The sequence below is a fragment of the Adiantum capillus-veneris genome, chromosome 3 (genome assembly GCF_014529385.1).
Source record: "Adiantum capillus-veneris isolate H3 chromosome 3, ASM1452938v2, whole genome shotgun sequence".
Classification (NCBI taxonomy): Eukaryota; Viridiplantae; Streptophyta; class Polypodiopsida; order Polypodiales; family Pteridaceae; genus Adiantum; species Adiantum capillus-veneris.
Window position 1 is genome coordinate 112,201,491 of NC_140933.1, and position 20,533 is coordinate 112,222,023.

The window sequence follows — 20,533 nt, forward strand, 5'->3', positions numbered from 1 at the left end:
CGCGCACTCGCCACATTGCTAAATGCAGCTTACCAAAATGTCTCATACTACCCACGCAAAAGCTGACCACATCGTCTAATGCGGCTTTCACACAGATGATGCTCCTCTCCTCCCACTAGGCATCGCTGAAGCTCTTGACATAATCGGCCCCTCGAGCGCTGAAATTAGGACGATCCTCATGGAGAGTGAGAGAGAATTGATGCTGCAGTAGCAACTAACCGTGCTATCTTTGAGGTTGGCTTGGATGGGGAATAATCCGTATCCTGTATCTGCAAAGAATGTCTAGCCCAGGCCCAAGAAGAACGAGCCGTGCGAAGGGCAACCTCCTCTGTCTAGGTGTGTACATAGCATGGCGGGCTCTACGTGTCAGTAAAGAAGTGAACCACAATGTGTCTACATCCTGCCAAGTCTGGAGGTGTCACTGAGAACTTGGCCAATGGCCACAGAGTCTGAACCAAGTTTGTAACTCGTAGGTCTCCCATGTGGTGAGAGAACTCGAGGGCTTGTGCCTGCAACCACTCCAACACGGAGTCCAAAGTCCACTTTGGATGGTCCCTGCCACATAGGGGAAAGAGAAGCCAACCGTTGAGTCTAGGGCCTCTATCCCTCTAGCTGCAAGGAACATTACATGAACTCTGAAGCAAGCTGCCTCAAAGTCTGGTGAAGGGTCGTCACGAAAAGGTGTGAAGTCATAGGCAAAGAAGTCCCACTGATGACGAATGTCAAAGCTCGTCTGTCCACGAGGAGCTGCTGCAAAGGGAGACGTGTGCACCAGAATGGGGGTTCGCAAGAAAGGCTGTCCCTCTTTCGCCAAGCGACTCGTGGCAAAAGCGTTGCCAAGAGATCTCCTTGCAGCGGAGGATGGTCTTGTCCCCTCGGGGCTGCAGGGTAGGCGCTTGAGGAGCTGTGGAAGCAGGGGGGCTAGCGGGAGAGAGAGAGAGGGGGGGGGGGAGGGAGGGGCTATCGGAGGTGAGGCTGAGGTGGAGGGTGGAGCTGGGATCTCTTCGTGCTGAAGAGGGTCGAAACGGTTCCCTGTGGGAACCCATTGTTGCTGGCCTGAAGCTTGGGGACCACTCTGAGTGCCAGGCTGACGTGGTGACCCCTGTCGACGCCGACCACGAACCTGTTGCCAACCCTCCTCCGCCTGAGCCCCAGGCTTGGAGGGTGGCTCTGCCTGCGTATCTTGTGACTCTGTCTGCTGCTGTTGGCCAGCCCTCGGAGGTTGGGGCTGAGCCTGTGGTGAAGGTCGGGGTCTCCTCCGTGGACATGCCTTCGCAAGATGGCCCATTTGACGACAAATAAAACACTGATTCGGGAGGCCCAAATACTCCACGCTCTGATGGAACCAACCGCCACTTATCCTAGGAAGTAGGATGACATTCGGGAGAGAGTGGGTGTCTCGAACCAAAACACGTACTGCGGGAATGCCGGCCGCCTTGGCAGCTAAAGAGGCTGCAGTGCGAGGAGTCTCCAGGACAGTCCTAATCTCTGGGCCTATCCTAGAAAGGAGCGGAAGGTACTCCCTTCTTAGGCCGGGGAAGCCGACTGAGATGGGCAGATCTGCCTCCTTGATAAGAAAGTCAATCGCTGGGTTGAAACCATGGCGCCACTGTCGAAAGTGTGCCCGAACTGCTCGGATGGCCAGGGGGCTCATCGCAATGACCTTGGACGCCATCTCAGGAGTCTCAAACTCTATCTGGTAGTAGCCACGCCCAAGAAACTGGACATCGAGAATCTTGCCCACCTCTGCTAAATGGCGGGCCTGGAGGAGATCACGCACCTCCCCTCTGCTAGTTCTGGTGTGATGATCTTACAGATGACGGAGGTCGCTTGGAGGCGATCCACCTCTGCGGTTAGGCTCGCTTGCTCTGTCGGTGAGAGAGCAAGTCGGATGGTGGGCTTTGCAGGGTCGGGCGAGGGGGCTTCTGAAGAGTCCCTCTGGGGCGGAGCATGAGTCTCCATCTCTGTCTGCTGCTGTGATGGAAAGGGGACACGTGAAGACAACCCTTTGCGAAACCCGGCAAGTAGCACCAGTGGACGAGGCTAAACAGAGCGAGGCCGGGGGGGGGGGGGGGGGGGGGGGCAAAGGGGGGAGGGTGGGCGAAGGCGGGTTCAGCAGGCTGCAGGCTGTGAGAAGCTGAGGGGAGGCGGGCTGGAGAGACGTCGGGCTGAGGCATCGGGAGGGGTGGGGGAGAGGCTGACGCGAATGGGCAGAGGGCGAGTAGTGGAGCGGGCTGTGCGGGAGGGCCGTGTTTCTCCGGGATATATTTGACTTTTTAGCCTTAAATTGCAATTTGAGGGCCAAAATCATACGCGTTCCCTATAATTGGGCTTGCTCACTAAATTTTTTGATGAAGACATATTGTTAAAACTAAAGTTTTTGAAGTGTGACAACATACTTTTTTCGGGGCTGTATGGTGTGGAGTTTTTTGGGGATTGGAACTGTATTTTTTCTAGACTTACATACCCATATGGAAAAACTATGATTGAAGAAGGTGAAATTCAATTCCCCGCCTGACTAATATTTGCTATGACTTGATGCATCATCCTTTTAAGTTCTTTGGTAATTTGTTTGTTTGTTTTTTATTTTGTTTTATTGCATGGTTAACAAGGTTTTTTACTTTGATGGCCAGTTGGGGCAGAAACCAAAATGGACAACTTGGGCATGGTCACACGGAAGATTGTCTCATACCTTGTACTATTCAAGCTTTCCAGGTAAGCTGGGTTGGTGTAGTGTGCAATGTTATGGTGAATAATCAAATGTTATCTAAAGCTTGTCCTCACATTAGATCACGTGTGGTTTAATGTTTTTCGATTTGTACTGTTTAATGCACATTAAACAGTTTCGTGGTTGGTGTAAGGGAAAGCCATCCCCGGAAATGATTGAACGTGATAAAAAATATGGTCTCTGACCTTGGCTGACTCATACTATCTACATGATTTCTTTCTTGCCTGTTAACTGATTGCTAGCTTGGAACTGCCGTGCAACACATGGCAGGAAATGAACAGTGTGTTTGCAATAGACTGGATATAAATTATAATATATAAGAAGTTTTTCAGACTGAGGGACTTGTATGGGCTGTAGGCCAAGGATGTCTTGCAGAAGAGCTATCATTTTGAACCAGTGATTTCATGCGAGCGCAACTTGTGCTTTGCCAGTACAAATGTAAATACGATAATCAATAGTGTGGAAGTGTATTAGAATTTAAGTGGGTGCATCAATTATGGTAACACTAAGGGTATGTATGGATGGCAGTAGTGCTTAGATAGATATCTCTCTCAATATTGAATAGAGGTGCGGATCATAATGACATGCCACAAGAGAAAGATGTGGTCTGTTGCAGAATTACCTTCATGATGTGCAGAAGAAAGAGGTGTAATCCTGATAATTTTCAATGTTTTTTCCTTTAGAATGTTCAAGATAATTTTCGTAGTAAGATAATTTTCAATGTTTTTTCCTTTAGAATGTTCAAGATAGTCAGTAGTAAATTCAATAAAAGTGGGGAGCTAAAAAGCCTGTCAGCAGGGGAGTCCTGCGTGTCCAAGCCCTCTGTCCAAAGAGTCACCACTCGCTCTCTGAGCTCTGAGTCCAACAAAATGCTCTCAGGGATGCGTAGCCTCGTGCTCCCCCTCCTCTGTCTATCTGTCACAGTGAGGATCATTGGTGCATGGTCCGAAAAAGATGTCCCAGCCAAAATACAAAGTGACCCACCCAAGTCAGAGATGTGGTCACTGGCGCAGAAGCAAACTATCCGAGATAGATTCACTCCTCCCACTCTGCGGTCCGAGCAAGAAGGCCAAGCTGTCTTGGGGCCTCACAAAGCCAGAGTGTTGCCAAACATCTGAAACCCTCAAAAGTCATACATAGCCTCTCCCAAGCTGCCAACTCAGCCCCGTGCACAATAGCATGGCTACCTCCAATCGTGTCAGAGGGGTCCTCTAGCATGTTGAAGTCACCCCCAATGCACCATTGCTTTGCATGTGGCAGAGACTCTACAATGTGAGACCAAACCTCTGCACGTGCACTCGCCACATTGGGCGCATAGATGTTCAGGAAGCCCAAGAGGCAGCCCTGAACCTGCATAGTAATCCACTGAGCCCCGCGAGGCACAATAATACCTCTGCCCACAATGGCCTGCTGCCAAGAGTCTGAAATTGTCATATATACCCCTCCCTGGATACCACTAGGTCCAAATGCAGCTGACCAAAATGTCTCATATCGACCACGCAAAAGCTGACCACATCCTCTAATGTGGCTCTCACAAAGATAATGCTCCTGCATTAAGAAGATCAATCTCTCTGCCCAGAAGGCATCGCTGAAGCTCCTGACGCAATTGACCCCGTTGGCACTGAAACTGGGGTGGTCCACCTAATCCCGGGGCCTGCACGGTCCATGAGACAATCCTCATGGAGAACGAGAAAGAACCGATGCTGCAACAACAGCTAACCGCGCTATCTTCGAGGCTGGCTTGGATGGGGAATAATCCACATCCGAGTGTTCCTGAGCTAGGCGTGACTGCAAAGAATGTCTAGCCTAGGCCCAAGAAGAGCGTGCCGTACGCAGGGCAACCTCCTCTGGACAGGAGTCCTCATGTATGTATACATAGCATGGTGGGCTTTGCGTGTCAACAAAGAAGTGTACCACAATGTGTCTACTCTCTACCGAGTCTGGAGGTGTCACTGAGAACTTGGCCAACAACCACAAAGTCTGTACTAGGTTTGTAACACCCAGGTCTCCCATGTGGTGAGAGAACTCGAGGGCCTGTGCTTGCAGCCACTCCATTACTGAGTCCAAAGTCCACTCAGTCTGGTCCTTGCCACATAAAGGAAAAGAGAAGCCAACCGCTGTGTCTAGGGCCTCTATCTCTCTAGCTGCAAGGAACAATACATGAACCTGAAACAAAATGCCTAAAAGTTTGGTGAAGGATCGTCGAGAAACCGTGTGAAGTGGTAGGCGAAGAAGTCCCACCCACGATGAATGTCGAAGCTCATCAGTCCACGAGGAACTGCTGCAAAGGGAGACATCTGCACCAGAAAGGGGGTTCGCAAGAAAGGCTGTCCCTCTCTCGCCAAGCAAAAGCACTGCCAAGAAATCTCCTAGCAGTCGAGGAAGTCCTGCCCCATGGGACGGTTGCGGGGTAGGAATGGGAGGAGATGTGGAAGCAGGGGGGCTAGTGGGGGATGGAGGAGAGGGGGAGCGGCAGAGGGAAAGGGGGGAGGCGAAGAGGAGGAAGGGGGAGGGGCGGAGGAGAACTCGGGGGGAGGAGGGGCTTTTGAAAGTGAGGCTGAGGTGGAGGGTTGAGTTGGGACCTCGTCCTAGTGAAGAGAGTCGAAACGGTTCCCTGTTGGAATCCACTGCTGCTGGCCTGGAGCCTGACGACCACTTGGAGGGCCAGGTTGACGTGGTGGCCCCTGTCGACGCCGATCGCGAACCTGTTGCCAGCCCTCCTTTGCCTGAGTCCCAGGCTCGGAGAATGAGTCTGCCTGAGTACCTTGTGACTTTGTTTGTTGCTGCTGGCCAGCCCTAGGAGGCTGGGGTTGAGCCTGAGGTGAAGGTCGGGGCCTCCTCCATGGACAGGCCTTCGCAAGATGGCCTATCTGTCGAAAAATGAAGCACTGATTCGGAAGGCCCGAGTACTCCACGCTCTGGCGGAGCCAACCTCCACTCACCCGAGGTAGTAGAATGACCTTCAGGAGGGTGTGGGTGTTCCGAACCAGAGCACGTATTGTGGGAATGCCAGTCCTTGGAAGCTACAGAAGCTGCCATGCGAGGTGTCTCCAAGATGGTCCCAATCTTTGAGCCTATCCTGAACAGAAGTGGAAAGTACTCCCTCCTCAAGCCGGGGAAGCAGACTGAGATGGGAAGGTCTGCCTCCTCGACAAGAATGTCGGTAGCTAGGTCAAAACCATGGCGCCACTGTCGAAAGTGAGCTCGTGTTGCACGGATGGCCAGGGGGCTCATCGCAATGATCTTGGACGCCATCTCGGAGGTCTCAAGCTCTACTTGATAGTAGCCACGTCCGAGGAGCTGAACATTGCGGATCTTGCCCACCTCTGTGAGAAGGTGGGCCTGGAGGAGATCAGGCACCTCCCTCTACTAGGTCGGGTGCTGATGATCTTGCAGATGACGGAGGTTGCTTGGAGACGCTCCACCTCTATTGAGAGGCTTGCTTGCTCTGTCGGCAAGAGAGCAAGTCGGATGGTGGGCTCTGCAGGGTCGAGCGAGGGGGCTTCTTAAGAGTCCCTCTGGGGTGGAGCATGAGCCTCCATCTGTGTTTGCTACTGCGAAGAAGTCGAGATAGACGTGCTCCCGTTGGCGTGGACGGCCTCCAAGACAGCAGAGCAAGACGTCAGTCGGCGAAGAGGATGCGGGGGAGGATTGCGCGAGATGTGTTTTGGGGGGGGGGGGGAGCAGCGTATGCAAGGGAGGAAATGGCGAGCGGGTTACGAAGGGGGGAGGGAGCGGGCTGGGAGGGACAATAGGACGCGAGTTGGAAGCAGGAGCGGGCTGGGGCGAGAGAGCAGGACGAGGGGAGGGAGGAGCGGGAGAGCTGGTCGCGAGAGAGGGGGTAGCTCGCACGGGGTGGGAAGGGGGGGGTGTGCTGGTGATGGCGGGCGAGCAGTAGCAGCAAGTACAAGTTCCTCCCAATATAGACTTTGAGAGTCCATGTTGTTTGAATACTTGAGAGAGACGGTTTCCATTTTTTGTGCTCCCACTGTATTCTTCATTGGAATGAAGTGTGCCCTCTTACTAAACTTGTCCACAATGGTCCATATAGCATTATTTCCCTATTGGTTCTTTGGCTAACTGCAATATAGTCCATTGCAATGCTTTCCACGGCTTGTATGGAATAGATAATGGCTCTAATAAACCTTGTGATTTTCCTTGGTCAAACTTTACCTTCTGACATGTGATGCACTATGGAACAAATGCGTCAATGTCCTTTTGTAAGGTTGGTCAATAGTATATCTCTCGGCCATGTGTGTGGCTGGAAGAATGTGCCTGTCCCGTGCAAATGGAGGCGCATGACATTCCGAGACAATGAACTTTGAAACACATCCTGTCCATAATCTGACCAACAACAATGGATTGATACACCCATCCATAGTGTTTTAGATACGTCTGATTGGTTACGTGCCAGATGCATGTGCCTTGAACTCCGACCCACGGGTTCAAACACCAGTAACTTGAACTCCAACACAAGGGTCCAAATTAATTATATGGAGCACTCTTTGCCCCTCTTTGCCATTCACAAGCCTCTCTCTGGCGGCTAAAGCTAGTGGCGACAACTTCTCTCTAACTAGAAATTTGGTGTTGTGGCCACTGTGGTCGCCACCACATGTGCCATGCCGATTTCCTCTATCAAATCTTTATTACCGTAAGCTCTTTCTAGCTTGCCTTTGTCTTTGTCTTCCTGTGAGTTCCTTCTTTTGTCTTTGGCTTCAAACTCCTGAGCCAAAGCGTTATCTCACATTTAGAAAAACTCAAACCATGTGGGTACCGAGGCAACTAACTGAGTACTGGTACTGCCATCCTTATCAAGCTTGCCTCTGTCCTCTAGCAAACTCGTCCATTTGCTTTTGGCTTCACAATCTCGAGCCAAACAATTTGCCGGTTTCCTTGAGGACTTTGTGAGTACATAGGCCGCTAACTGGATGGTGGTTGATCCGGTTTCCAAAGCCATGAGTTGGTATTGGTCTTGGTTCTCCTTCGTTGGTCGTTGAGCAAGGGGGGGCCATCTTGAGGTACAAGTTCTGGAAATGAAGGTCTTTCCTTCTTGCACGTTGAAAAGCTCCAAAGTGTCCCCAAGCCAATCAAAAAAATCCTCTAGCATCTCAAAATACTGCCTCTTGTGGGTAGTTGGACCGTAGCGCCTTGTAGTGATAGCTTCTCAAAATGTTGCCTAAAAACTACTGGCTTTTGGCTTCTATGCCTTGCGTTTCAAAACGCTCTGATGAGCCAGGTTGCCCTTGCTACCAGCGTCTCAGAATGTTGTAGCCCAAGGCGCCACCATTTGTCAAAACGTAGCGGCGTTTCAGAAAGCTACTAAAACACTGCCTCTTGCCGTGCTTATAGTTGCTTGCCCAATAACATCTCAAAACGTTGTTGGAGCAAGCTGCCACTACCAGCATTTTAGAATGCTGCGTTTTTTGAAGCTGTCGACCACGTCAACCACCGCTCCTCCTCGGCAATCTTTGCACTCTATTCTTCTTCTCCACACGTTGCTCCTCCCACAATCAATGAGCACTAATCTTTGATACCATGTCAAAGTTGATGATGCAAAAGCGTAGAGAACCGGGGGGGGGGGGGGGGGCTTTTACTGGCAGATTTTGAGCCAGTTGATTTTGGGACAGTTTGCTTTTGTTAGACCATGACCATCAGCAACGTATTTCGGACCTCACTGATCCGCTATTAATAATCCTTATTGCGATCATGTCTATAGAGATTTATGAGACCGAAATGTTGCAGTCATTTCGTCTTTCAGTTCCTGCACTTAAACAAATCAAATGAGAGTATACAAATCAATCATATTCATTTTCGAAATCAATCATATTCATTTTCGGGAATTCCGTGTCATAAAGGCATACAACAAAATACTAGTCAGCCCATTAAGATCCCTGAAACCCAAAGGGGACATCAGTGACTTTATTCAAAATCGGGGTAATCCGTTGCCAAAGGAGCGGAGTGACTCCCCTCTTGTGCAAACCTGCTGCACTAGATTCACCCTAGTTGAATTTGGGTTCTATTGGAGTAGACTATGCTAAACCGAATGCTTCAAGGTAAAGTTCCAAAATGTGAGGAGTATCTGCTAGGTCCTCCTCCTCCACCCACTTCGCATCCAATGCGGGATAGTTCTTGAATTTAACCAAGAACCACCGAATCACTTTACCTTTTATCTTTCTTTCCTTGTGTGCCAAAATCTGTTCTGGAATGAGTATCTCCTCGCTTTCCTCCACTTTGGGTTGCTCATCAAGCTCCCCATCAAGGGGCACATCACCTTTAAAAGGCTTCAATAGACTCACATAGAATGCATTGTGAATTGTTAGGTGCAGCGTAATGATTGTTTGCGCTTTGCTCAAGATGAGTGCTCTGAACTGTGCTCAAGGTTCCTTTTAGTTCTTATGGAAGGGAGAGCCTTCCCTTCTTAATGGAAAGTACTATGATCACAAACAAAGTGAATGGACACTGCGTGCGAGTGTATGAGACTAAGAGATAGAGAGAGAAGAGAGATACAACACTAGAGACGTTGTAAAACCCTCCTCCGAAGGCCCCACTCTCGTCGGCGAGAGTGGTCTACTTTTGATTGCACAAAGTGGTACAATGCGTACGCAATGGACTGATGCAACTTGGGACTGTGCCGATGACGACGACGGTGATGACAACGGCAACTTAGGGCTGAAATCTGTGGTCTTCTATCTGCTGAATTTCGGGACTGTTTCGGTGGCTGAAAATGATTGTTTTGGCTGCGTTTTCTATGGCTGAAAATGGGGGATATCTGCAATGCTTCAAGGATTAAATATGCTACTGTGTTTAATGCTGAAAACGCTGCTGTTTTGCTGCATCAAGGCTGAAAATAAAAAACGCTGGGCTGCTTTCCTAGCGTTAGTGAAAACGCTATGCAATCTGAGGTGATCTGGGGTTGCTTGTGGTCAGGGAATGCTGAAAACGCCAGGCTGTGGTGGAGGCTGGCGATGGCAAACCAAAACGTTAGGGCTGAAGTCTATGGCGAGGGTGGAGACCAAAAACGCCAGGGGTTCCTGCTGGGGTTCTGCTGAGAAGGTGCCTGTTGAGCATGTGCTCTTGTTGTCTCTTGTGCCAGAAAGTGCTAACTTGGGTTTGCTTATATATTAACTTAGCAAAATTGCCCTACCTACTTTTGTTGGAAAGTCACTTAAAAACAATAAGTGAAAAATACCAAAAATAGGGGAAAAAGGCTAAATGCACTGGAAAATTCCCCTAACTGAATCTGATGGATTCTGAAGGGAATACTGGTGATCATGCTGTGTAACCAAAGGATATGCATCTATGCTAAGTGACTGGGCATGCACGGTCTACGAATAGACTCACAAAAAGTGCCAGATCACTTCTAAATCTAGACTGACTGGACTGACTGAACCCTGATCATGCTGTAGCTTGTCCACGGACACATAGGATTGGATGTGTCACCTGACATGAATCTTCCAAGTATCCGGTAGCTTGAGTCTAAAGGAGGCATCATTTATCTTTTCTTTAATCTGGAAAGGGCCATAATACCTCATGCTAAGCTTTGAAAAAAGCCGCTCCTTTCCCTTTCGTTTTCTTAGGTGTGCCTTCTCAAAACGTAAGAGCCCCCAATCGTCTTCCTTTAATTTCAAATCGTGACGATGTCGATTTGCTGCCTTCTTATGTCGTTCTTAAGATTTCTCTAAAGCCTCCCGGACCTTGGCAAAAGCAGTGTCCAAGTCCCTCTTGTACTGTTCGGCTTCAAAATTCATATCTTGGGTCTCTGGAATGTTTTGATCTACCAACCATTCCCTTTTTCCATTCTTTCCTTGTGCCCTGGGACCTGTGGGTAGAGTCTTTTGCTTCTCTTGTCCATTGGCACGTGAGAGTCAATCATCGGAACCCTAGGACGCACTATCAAGTACTCTAGGGACCCAAGATTGGCGAAACACCTGAAGAATTACCCGATTGATAAGATTTACTCGAGATGGCATGTAGCCATTGCTTCTCCTCTCAGGTAGGGAGGAAAGCCGAAAGGACAAATGAGTGCAGAAAAGCGGAACGTGTACTCGCAGAAAGAGATGGACAAGAACGCTTGAAAAGACGCTGAACCAAAGGACCACCAGAAGTTAAACTTGAGCGTTACAGAGCAGCAGCTGAGTGCGGAAGAAAAGGAAAGATGAAAGCAGAACTGGTACCACATTGCGTGGAGCCCAAACTGAATCAGATGAAGACAAGTACAAAACTTTGCCGCACTTGGGGCAAGTGAATGATCAGGAAGCCCTCATTTTCTTTGATGGAGGAGCCAAGGCCAACTTCCTTTCACTTGAATTGGCGGCTCGACTTGGAATTACAGCCGACAGGCTGAGGCCATAGTTGGAGGCAGTTCTAGCGGCACTTGGACGGGATGTTGCCATTACACGGATCATTGGCAAACTTCGTTTGCAATGTCAGAGGTGTTTAGGGCACGAGGACTGTTATATCATGCCTTTGGAAGGGTGTGATGTCCTCCGAGGAATCCCTTGGTACCACAAGAACAACGCCGTGGTTGACTATCGGGCTGAGAAAGCGACTTTGACAAATGAAGGGCAAAGAGATTGCACTTTCCTTCAAGGGTGAATCTGGGCTTATCCTGGATTCATCTAGGTAGATTTTCTTGAGAGAATTGCATGATGATTGAAGGTCGAATATGTTTGACCTCGTCAAAGAACGACAAGATTTTTTGCAGTAGCGGCTGACTGTTTCTCTGAAGGCGAACAAAGTGAGTTGTCTCCTTCACATCGTGAAGATCACATGATTGATTCCTTGTAGTACACCACCGAACCGGCCACCTTACAGAGTTAGCCGAGGCCAAAATAAAGAACAAATGAACCGGAATAGATTTCCACCTTACGAGGATCAATGATATACTCGACGGACTTCAGAATTCTAGTTGCCGAATTGATATGAAAAGTGATTTTCATCAAATCTGTATTGCTCCCGGAGACGTCTACAAGACAGCTTTTAGGACGACTTTTTGGATTTTCAAAGAATACCGATCATTTGTGGGTTTTCCAGACACTGAGGAAGCATATATTGCTTATAAATGTGAAAGACGAATTTTTCTTGCCTAAGATACATTTCTTGGGACACATCGTCTCAGCAAAAAGGGTACAGATGGATTCTGCCAAAAGTGTTACTATCTGCGATTGGCCTGACTTGAAGAATGTTCATGAAGTTAGAAGCTTCTTGGGCTTGTGTTCCTACTACCGGTGGTTCATTTGAAAGTTTGCAGAGGTAGCTTCCCCTTTGCATATTTTGACACAGAAAGGAGTCCCTTTCTCGTAGGGATCCACACAGGTGACTGCCTTTCCGACACTTAAAGAAAAACCGACTACTGGACTAGTTTTGGCTTTGCCGGACTTGCAAAAGCCATTTGAAGTTTTGTTTGTGATGCTTGTGGTCGTCGTCTGGGAGCGGTCTTAATGCAAGAAGGCCATGTGATTGCCTATGAAAGCCGATTGTTTTCAAGGCCAGTATTGACAACACAGATTTATGAGAAAGAGCTACTCGTAGTGATCCATGCTCTTACTCAGTGGCGACATTACCTACTCGGAGCCGATTTCATGGTTTTTACTGATCATCAGAGTTTACGCTACTTCTTGTCACAGAAGCAGCTTTTGGAAAAGCAAATGCAGTGGCCTAACATCTTGTCACAGTTTCACTTCCAGATTGTCCATGTGCAGGGACAAAAAAACTTGGTGGCAGATGCATTGTCTCGGAAGCCCCTAGTCTTGGCTATTTCCGCGATTCATCATAGAAGCTTTGAGGATATGGTTGATTAGTACGCCAGTAATCCGGATTTTTTTTTGGATGTATTCACTTGAATACATTATGGGGAGGTAGTAGCAGGATATTCCATACGGGATGGCTACTTGATAAAGAAAACGATGTTGTGCGTCACACAGCCGTTCAGGAAAAAGGTTGTGAGTGAGTGCCATTGTCCACCTTTTATGGGTCACCGCGGCATCGACACCAATTTTAAAGGTGTGGAGCGTCATTTCTTTTGGCCGAGACTGAAGAAGGATGTGGACGACTTTGTTCGAAGTTGTTTAGTACGCCAGAAGGTCAAGTTTGACAGGCTTAAGGCATAGGGATTACTACAGCCTTTACCCATTTCCACCCGTCCTTGGGAAAGTATTGCAATGGATTTCATTTTTGATCTCCCAAAAACTCAGAGTGGGCATGATGGTCTATGTACGGTCATCAACAGATTTAGTAAGCAGGCTCACTGCTCTGCAGTAAAGAAGATAGTTAAGCCCGATCCTCTGGCGAAACTGTTCGAATATATGGCATGTCTGAGTCCATTGTTTTGGACAAAGATCCCTGGTCTACTAGTTGTTTTGGATGGCAATCAGGGAGAACATTGGCATGTGGTTGCAATTCTTATCCTCATTCCACCTACAGACAGATGGGCAATTTGAAATAGCCAATTCAATGGTTTTGAAGTCTTCTTCTTCTTCGGATCAGAAGACTAAATGGGAAAAGTATTTGCCCTTGGTGGAGTTTGCCTACAACGACACACGGGGAAGACGCCATTTGAAGTGTTCGAGGGTGTTCAGAAGCTTCTTCAATTTCTAAGCACCTAAGACGAGATTTGTTTGAAGCAGTTTTTTTTGAAAAAGTCTAGGAGGCATGGAAGGCCATCTAGCAATTAAGAGGAGGAGAGCTTGTCCTCTTTTGACAATGACCAAATCAACACGAAAACCAAGGAGTTCAAGGAAGGGAGTCAGGTCGTCAGGTTTCAGACATTTTTTTCAAGCGATCAGGACACCCATCGAGCCCTTGAGTTTGTACAATTGTTTAACGTCGCCTTCTCTGGAGAGCAGTTCTCAGAACATTCCAGGCAACGACAGGCGGCATCTTACTTCAAAAGGACGGTTCAGGCATGGTGATCTACTCTGTTGTGACACAGAGAAACACATGCGACGTGGTTAAAATTCTTTTTTTCACGTCAACTTGGATATTAGATGGATATGCAAGAGATGTCATCATGCCTTGGCATCACTTGAAAATGACAGAAAAATACATTGAATGACTACTGCCAGAGATCTCCATTCAGAGACTTATGGGACATGACCAAGCAATGATTTGGAGTGCTTGCCGGGCAGGATAGTATCTACCTCAAAAAGGTAAGAGTCTGCCAGTGAAGGGGATGAATCAAGGGAACCAGATGATAGCTCATCAGAGGATTCTAGAGAATTAGAGGGTTCCGACAAACTAAGGAAACCAGATGCAAGTTCATCAAAGGATTCCAGAGGTATTGGCCCCAACGACTGGCGCCCCTTTCGGTATTTCTTTTATATTAAATCTTTGAACAAAGTACAACTGCCCGCGGGTGCTTGCTCTTAGACTCTTTGTCCAGATGCTCTGTAGAGTGAGCCCCCTTGGCTTTATTATAAAGGTTACAAGGGTTGCTAAAAGCAGAGCCCCGAAAGCTTTCAAACTCAAAAGCAAACTATCCCAAAATTAACTGGCTCAAAATTTGCCAGTAAAAGCAGCCAGCGCTAAAAGCAGAATTCCGTACAATCGCCACGTCAGCATGTCAGCGTAAAATCAGGAAATCGGTATGCACTGCCACGTCAGCAGGCCAACGTAAATTACGGGATTCCGTACAGCTGCCACGTCAGCCAGTCAGCGCACTTTGCGGAGATCCGTACTGTCAGCAACGTCATCACGTGTGTGTCCTGGCATTGCCACGTCATCAGTTTGTGACTCTTGCGAAGTATAGTGATTTCTGCATTTAGGCATGTGAGCGCATTTTTTTATAGTTTTGAGCCCATCACCATCCCCGGCAATAGCAGATCAGCCCATAGTCTCGTCGTCGTCATCATCGTTGCAGTACCAAGCATTCCCAATGGTACCCCATTAGCACCTTAGCAACACCGCGGTAGAAGTACCCCTCGTCATCGTTGTCATTGTCGTCGTCGTGGTCGTCGTCATCGACGCAGTTCCCTAGCATCTAGCGTCCCTTGCGTTTTGGCTCGGCTCCTGTCTAGCTTAGCGTAGGGATCATCAAGACCTCCGTGTCCCTAGCACCTTCAATACCCAACAATACCTGCAACTCCAAGCGCCAAAGTACCCCGCAATACCAAGTACCAAGAACCCGCATTACCCAACACTTAGCCTCTCAAGTACTTAGCACCTACCGCAGTACCCCTCAACATCCCTAGCTAGTACCTCATCAGTATTAGCATCTCAACATCTAGTAATTGTATCAGCATTGTGCAAGTCATAAAGCAAGTACTTGCTCTGGCAACAGAGCAATGGGGCCCTTGAGGGTGGTTGGGACTTGACATGCCGTCTCTCTCTCTCTCTCTCTCTCTCTCTCTCTCTCTCTCTCTCTGTGCGTCTCTCTCTCTTTCTTTCAATTTAATTTAGATCTTTCAAGTGAGTTAAAGTAACCTTGTGTTTGTGCGGAGTATTAGATCCGAGCTAAATCCTTAAACACTTCCGTTGCACATGACATTGACAAATAAGTAAAAGTAATACCTAAAAGCCAAATAAGTAAACTAAATACTTAAAAGCCAAAATAAGTAAATTGCCCTGCCTAGAGTTTGACCAATAAGGAAAATAAATACCTAAAAGCCAAAATAAATAATGGCATCACTTTGGGCAGTCCACTAGAGATGCCAAACTCTGAATTAGTAGGTTGAAGCTGGTGCGGTGCGGACTGCACAAAAGAGGAGCCACTCCACTCCTTTGTCACAGGTTCCGGAATAAAGTCACTTATTTCTCTTTGAGATTTTAGGGATACTGACAGGCTGACAATTTTGCTAAATGATTGTATGAAAAGATGTAACGTTGAGATGGGAATTTCTAAAGTGAACTCCTTACATGTGCTTTCTTATGTTTGTATTGTTTGAGTACGTGTCAAAAAGATGAAATGAGTGTAGCATTTTATCTAAATACCTTAGGGATGATGTGAATATGATAATAACGAAATTTAATAGACCAAGATATCCATGAAAAGATGAGGGCGGTCTGTATATGATTACAATGATTATGATTCTCATCTGAGATCTCGAAGGGGATAATGATGTGAATATTCGGTGACCGTCGTCTTTTTGTAAGTGCTGGATGTGTGCATAAGTACTTAGAGTTAGTGTCTACTGAGCTAGTTTTTGTCCTTTGCTTGTTTTGGAGGCATAATCGACAGTGATTTACTGTTTCTACAACAGGGGTGTATGTCACAAGTTTGTGATGCTTCATACTCAAAGGGTTAGGGTTTAATAATGTACCTCCCCAACTTAAAAGATTGGCCGAGGGGACCAAGAGGGTCTGGGTTTAATAACTCAACCCTCCCACGTGATCAGCAGATGGCCGAGGGGCCTAAGTCCTATAAATAAAGCAACTCACATAACCTGTAGACTTGGCCAGCAGTATGGACCCATCACAAATTGCGGAGATGCTGATGTGGCACTATACAAACGCTTCCGTGTTTTACGGAACAGCCCTCTTGGGCATTAGCTTTTGGAGGAAGAGCTTTTCAGGGAGTTGCTTTTGGGCCAGAGGCCACATGTGCAACGTTTATAAGCAGAGCCAAGGCCTCTTCTTTGGTAGATTAGCTTGGGAGCACTGTAGAGAGAGGACCCTCGGACATTGTACCTTGTGAAGCATCAATAAGAAAGAAATTCCGAAAGAGTCTTTGGGGCCAGTGCATCTGGGAGCGGAACTCTGCCGCTTTGTGTCGACTCCCCCCCCCCGGGTGTCTCTCTCTATTCGAATTTCAAATTCAGTTCAGTTGTGTGCAGTTTTCTCGTGTGTGTTGCAGTAGATTTCTCGCTTGGAGTGTTTAATCCTAGTACAGCAGCGCTCCACAAAACAGTGCTTATCACAGTTAAATAATCCAGCAGCCATCACACTGAAGGCGCATGTTCAACGGGATGAGTGGGGGTCCAAATGGAGTGTTGACTGCACACTGTATTTCAAAGTAAAGCTATCATCACAGTTATCATCCAGCACCCATTCTGTAGGCAGGAAAAGCTATGACGGAGGATAAGCAAGGCTTGATGGGTGTTCTTCACCTTCTCAACTGCTGCTTCCTTTGCCAATGGAAGTTCTAGAGTTGCTGCATGACTTTTACAGGAAGAGCAAAGGTATTAGAAATTTAGAGGAGGCATGAAGTAGCAGCGAGGATGAGAGGAACGTAGTAGGGTGCAGGTTGCAGCAGGATTCATGCTAGGGTTGAGAGGGAAGAAGATTAGTAATTAAGGGCCTTTGTGCTCGAGAGAGCAGCTGATCGTACATAGCATATGTTGAAGTTTCTTTCAGTTATCTGTACAAAAAGATGGCCCTATGTACTCCAGGGGATTACTGTGAAGATGATTGCGGCTGGAGCTGAACACACTGCTGCAGTGACAGAGAATGGAAAGCTGTATGGTTGGGGATGGGGTCGCTATGGAAACTTGGGTTTGGGTGATAGAAATGATCGTCTAATTCCTGAAGCAGCTCCATCAATTCCTGTAAGTAATGTTTTAGAGGTGGTTCCATGTACCTCCATGAGGTTGAGTTTCTCATGTGGTTCTTTGGTGTTTGTAGGGTGAGCAAATAAACCTTGTTGCTTGTGGCTGGAGGCATACTATAGCTGTCTCCGACTCTGGAGTTCTGTTTACTTACGGATGGAGCAAATATGGGCAGCTAGGTCATGGGGACAATAAAGATCATCTTGTACCTCATCAAGTGGCTTTTCTAAAAGCAAATCGCATTGTCCAGGTTGGAGCTTGATTGGAAGTAATTGGCATTGAGAAACCTTCTGACCCCCACTACATGAACTCTTGTGAATGTCAATGAATCTTTTCAATGAATCTGAAGATTATTGTGGCTAACGTTTAAGGTGTTCATGGTTTAGATCTCAGGAGGCTGGAGACACACTATGGCTCTGGATGAACAAGGGAAATTGTACGGATGGGGTTGGAACAAGGTGCATACATTTTTTTTCCCTTTTGTCTGCCTACATCCTTGGTGCTAACTCCAGTGTGTCTTTACTTAGTTTCTGCCAAATACATCGTACATTTATGTATTTTTTCTCAAGGTGTTGTGTTTACGTTGACTGCTGATAATTGGCTAGAGAAAGTACACGATGCTGATGTCATTGTCGAATTTTTGGTTTGCAGTTTGGGCAGGTTGGAGTGGGCAATAATCTAGATCATAACAGTCCTCAGTTGGTGAAAATTCCAGCTGAAGAGGTTTGTTAATTTTCCATTTGTTTAGTCTTTCTTTAAGGTTTCTCTTCATTATTCAAGGTTGTCTTGTTGTTGTCTGCGGCTTTGTTATTGTACTCTTGCTCTAAATGCATGGACGGCACTCTCATATCTAAAGCGCAGTCTCCGAATTGTGGTGTGCCTCTCATGTATAGAAGCCTAACTTTTCGATTCACACAACTCCTAGACAACACTAGCCGTAACAATATTCAATCTTCTAAATCATTTGGGATTAATTTACAAGTGGGAAACCTCAAGGCGAGGAAAACCCACAGAAAGGATCATATACAAAAGTACGAACACAGAAGTGTTCATTTGTGGAAGAGGGCTAAAAGCATTCATAGGAAAGCTGATACATCTCTGAGGTGATATCACCAACTTCTTAAGTAAGACGTAAAGATTGCCTAAGGGAAAGCTTGAAAAACTGAATGGGATCTGCATCAAAGTGAAGGAACATGCAGCCATTACGTTGACGCCAGAGTGTTCAATAAGCCCAAAATCTGACCCACATAAAGAAGACCGCAAATCGCTGTAGGGAAGGCGAGAGAATGCCAAAAGCGCAAAACCTTTTGTGGAAGACCATAGAGGGGAAGCAGATTCGCACACCAGCTGCTATGCGGTTGAGAAAATCTCTAGTAATGCGGCAATCTCAAAGCAGGTGACCAACAGTCTCTTCAGCAATCGAGCATCGAACACACCGAGAAGAGCAGATATGCCGTAGAAAAGAGCCCATCGGGAGACTCCAAGCAAGCATGGCTAGAGAAACAATCTCTCCTTCAAAGGCAATTGCCTCTTCCAGAGATCTGAGAGTGGCTTCGTCCACGAGGTATCTGACTTGTGCATTGACCATAGGGCATTATAGTGGAGACTCCAAGCAAGCATCGCTAGAGAAACAATCTCTCCTTCAAAGGCAATTGCCTCTTCCAGAGATCTGAGAGTGGCTTCTCCACCAGGTATCTGACTTGTGCATTGACCATAGGGCATTATAGTGGTCAGTAATCTAGGACTGGTAGAAAAAGAGCATACACCTGCCTGGCAGACATAGCCTCAAAGGGCGTGTCCTTGAAAAACCAATCAGACATGCGAGCACCATTTGCCAAGGGCGGAACGGGTAAAAAATCAACCACCATCTTCTGAAGCTCCCTCCAGAGCCGACGATAATGCATACCCAATCCAAAACGTCAAGCGGCAAGGGGAAACTGAAATGTGTGGCCCGCCTCATCAACCACATCACCAGCCACTCGCAGGCCATGACAAGAGAAAAAGTATGCCTGGTGAGGTGAACGGTTGACCAAAGTAAAGAGAGAATACCCGACTTGAATGAAGACTCTCCGATCGAAGCGAATTCCCTTCCCGCTGCTGTTGACCATGCCATGATAAATGAATTGTAAACTCTTTCCAAGCAGGGATCAGGCTGGATCAGGCTGGAAGTAATTGGACATCCAAGAATGTGTCCTTTCATCTTGCCAAACACGATCTCCCGGAGAGATGGTTGCCGGTGACCAAAGGAGGAAGTAACAACATGCCGACACAAGCATGCAATCATAATAGCCCAAGGCTGAGTTTGTTGCGCAAGGGTGGGCAACAACATGGCTTTCCTATTAGGAACATGCCGGCGCAAGTCCAATATATTAAGACCGCCAAAGCGCTTGGGAGTGCAAAGTTTCTCCATCGACATCAAACGTAGGGCCTTTTTTGTGGGCATGAGTTCACCACAAATGAGACAAAATCGATGACATAAGAGAAGTGAGACAATGGTGAGGCCCTTTGAACGATTCGCAAGCGAACATGCAATGGCCATGTGGATAACTTCCAATTATGCAATTTAACATTCAGGCACTGCATAACCCAATCCACTTTTTGGCTGTGAGAGACATTCCATCCAATTGGATACCCCAAATGCTTGACAATCATATTTGGAACAATCTCCCTTGGCCACAACAGATCATACCAATCACAAGGATTTAGCGGCAGAAGCTTTGATTTGCAAAAATTGACTTGAAGACCGGCCGCGAGGCCGTACAGCTCCAAAGCATCCATAATCACTTAAGCATTAGCTTGGCAATTGCGAGGCATATACAAAGAGTCATCCGCATAAGCCTGCCCAATGAAGTTGCGTCTCGATGGTATCTGCAATCCATGAAGACGACCAACGGAAGTTAAATGATCTAGATGCATCAACAAAGGGTGTGTGGAAAGAGCATACAATAGTGCACTAATGGGGTAGCCTTGCCTAACCGAACAGCCAAGAGGTCAAGATTCCGTCAGTCCACCTTCAAGAATCCCCGAAGACGAACTGCAAGCATACAAGAAATAGACGATATTGGCTATTTTAGGACCAAACCAAAGACACCGCATCATAGCGGCAATGTAGTCCCATTGCACAGTATCAAAAGCCTTTTCAATGTCAACTTGCATAACGAGTACATCCTGTTGCATGTACTTTGTATATTCCATGCCAATTAGAACATTAGCCAAGTTGTCAGTGATTTGGTGACGTGGTATGAAACCATACTGAGCTTGATGAAATCGTGTAAGGTGATCTTCAATCTGGTTCACCAACAACTTAGCCAACATCTTATAAACG

General features: G+C 47.2%; 1 protein-coding gene across 2 annotated transcripts in view; it reads left to right on the forward strand.

Moving 5' to 3' along the window:
• Positions 1 to 20,533, forward strand: part of UVR8 (Regulator of chromosome condensation (RCC1) family protein) — a 72,083-nt gene that overhangs the window by 11,158 nt on the left and 40,392 nt on the right. For both annotated transcript variants that reach the window (XM_086509040.1, XM_086509039.1), the window contains exons 4-8: positions 2,634 to 2,715; positions 17,053 to 17,208; positions 17,285 to 17,458; positions 17,595 to 17,666; positions 17,860 to 17,931. In XM_086509040.1, coding sequence (XP_086365166.1) covers positions 2,634 to 2,715; positions 17,053 to 17,208; positions 17,285 to 17,458; positions 17,595 to 17,666; positions 17,860 to 17,931 — 556 coding nt within the window. The remainder of the gene's footprint in view (positions 1 to 2,633; positions 2,716 to 17,052; positions 17,209 to 17,284; positions 17,459 to 17,594; positions 17,667 to 17,859; positions 17,932 to 20,533) is intronic.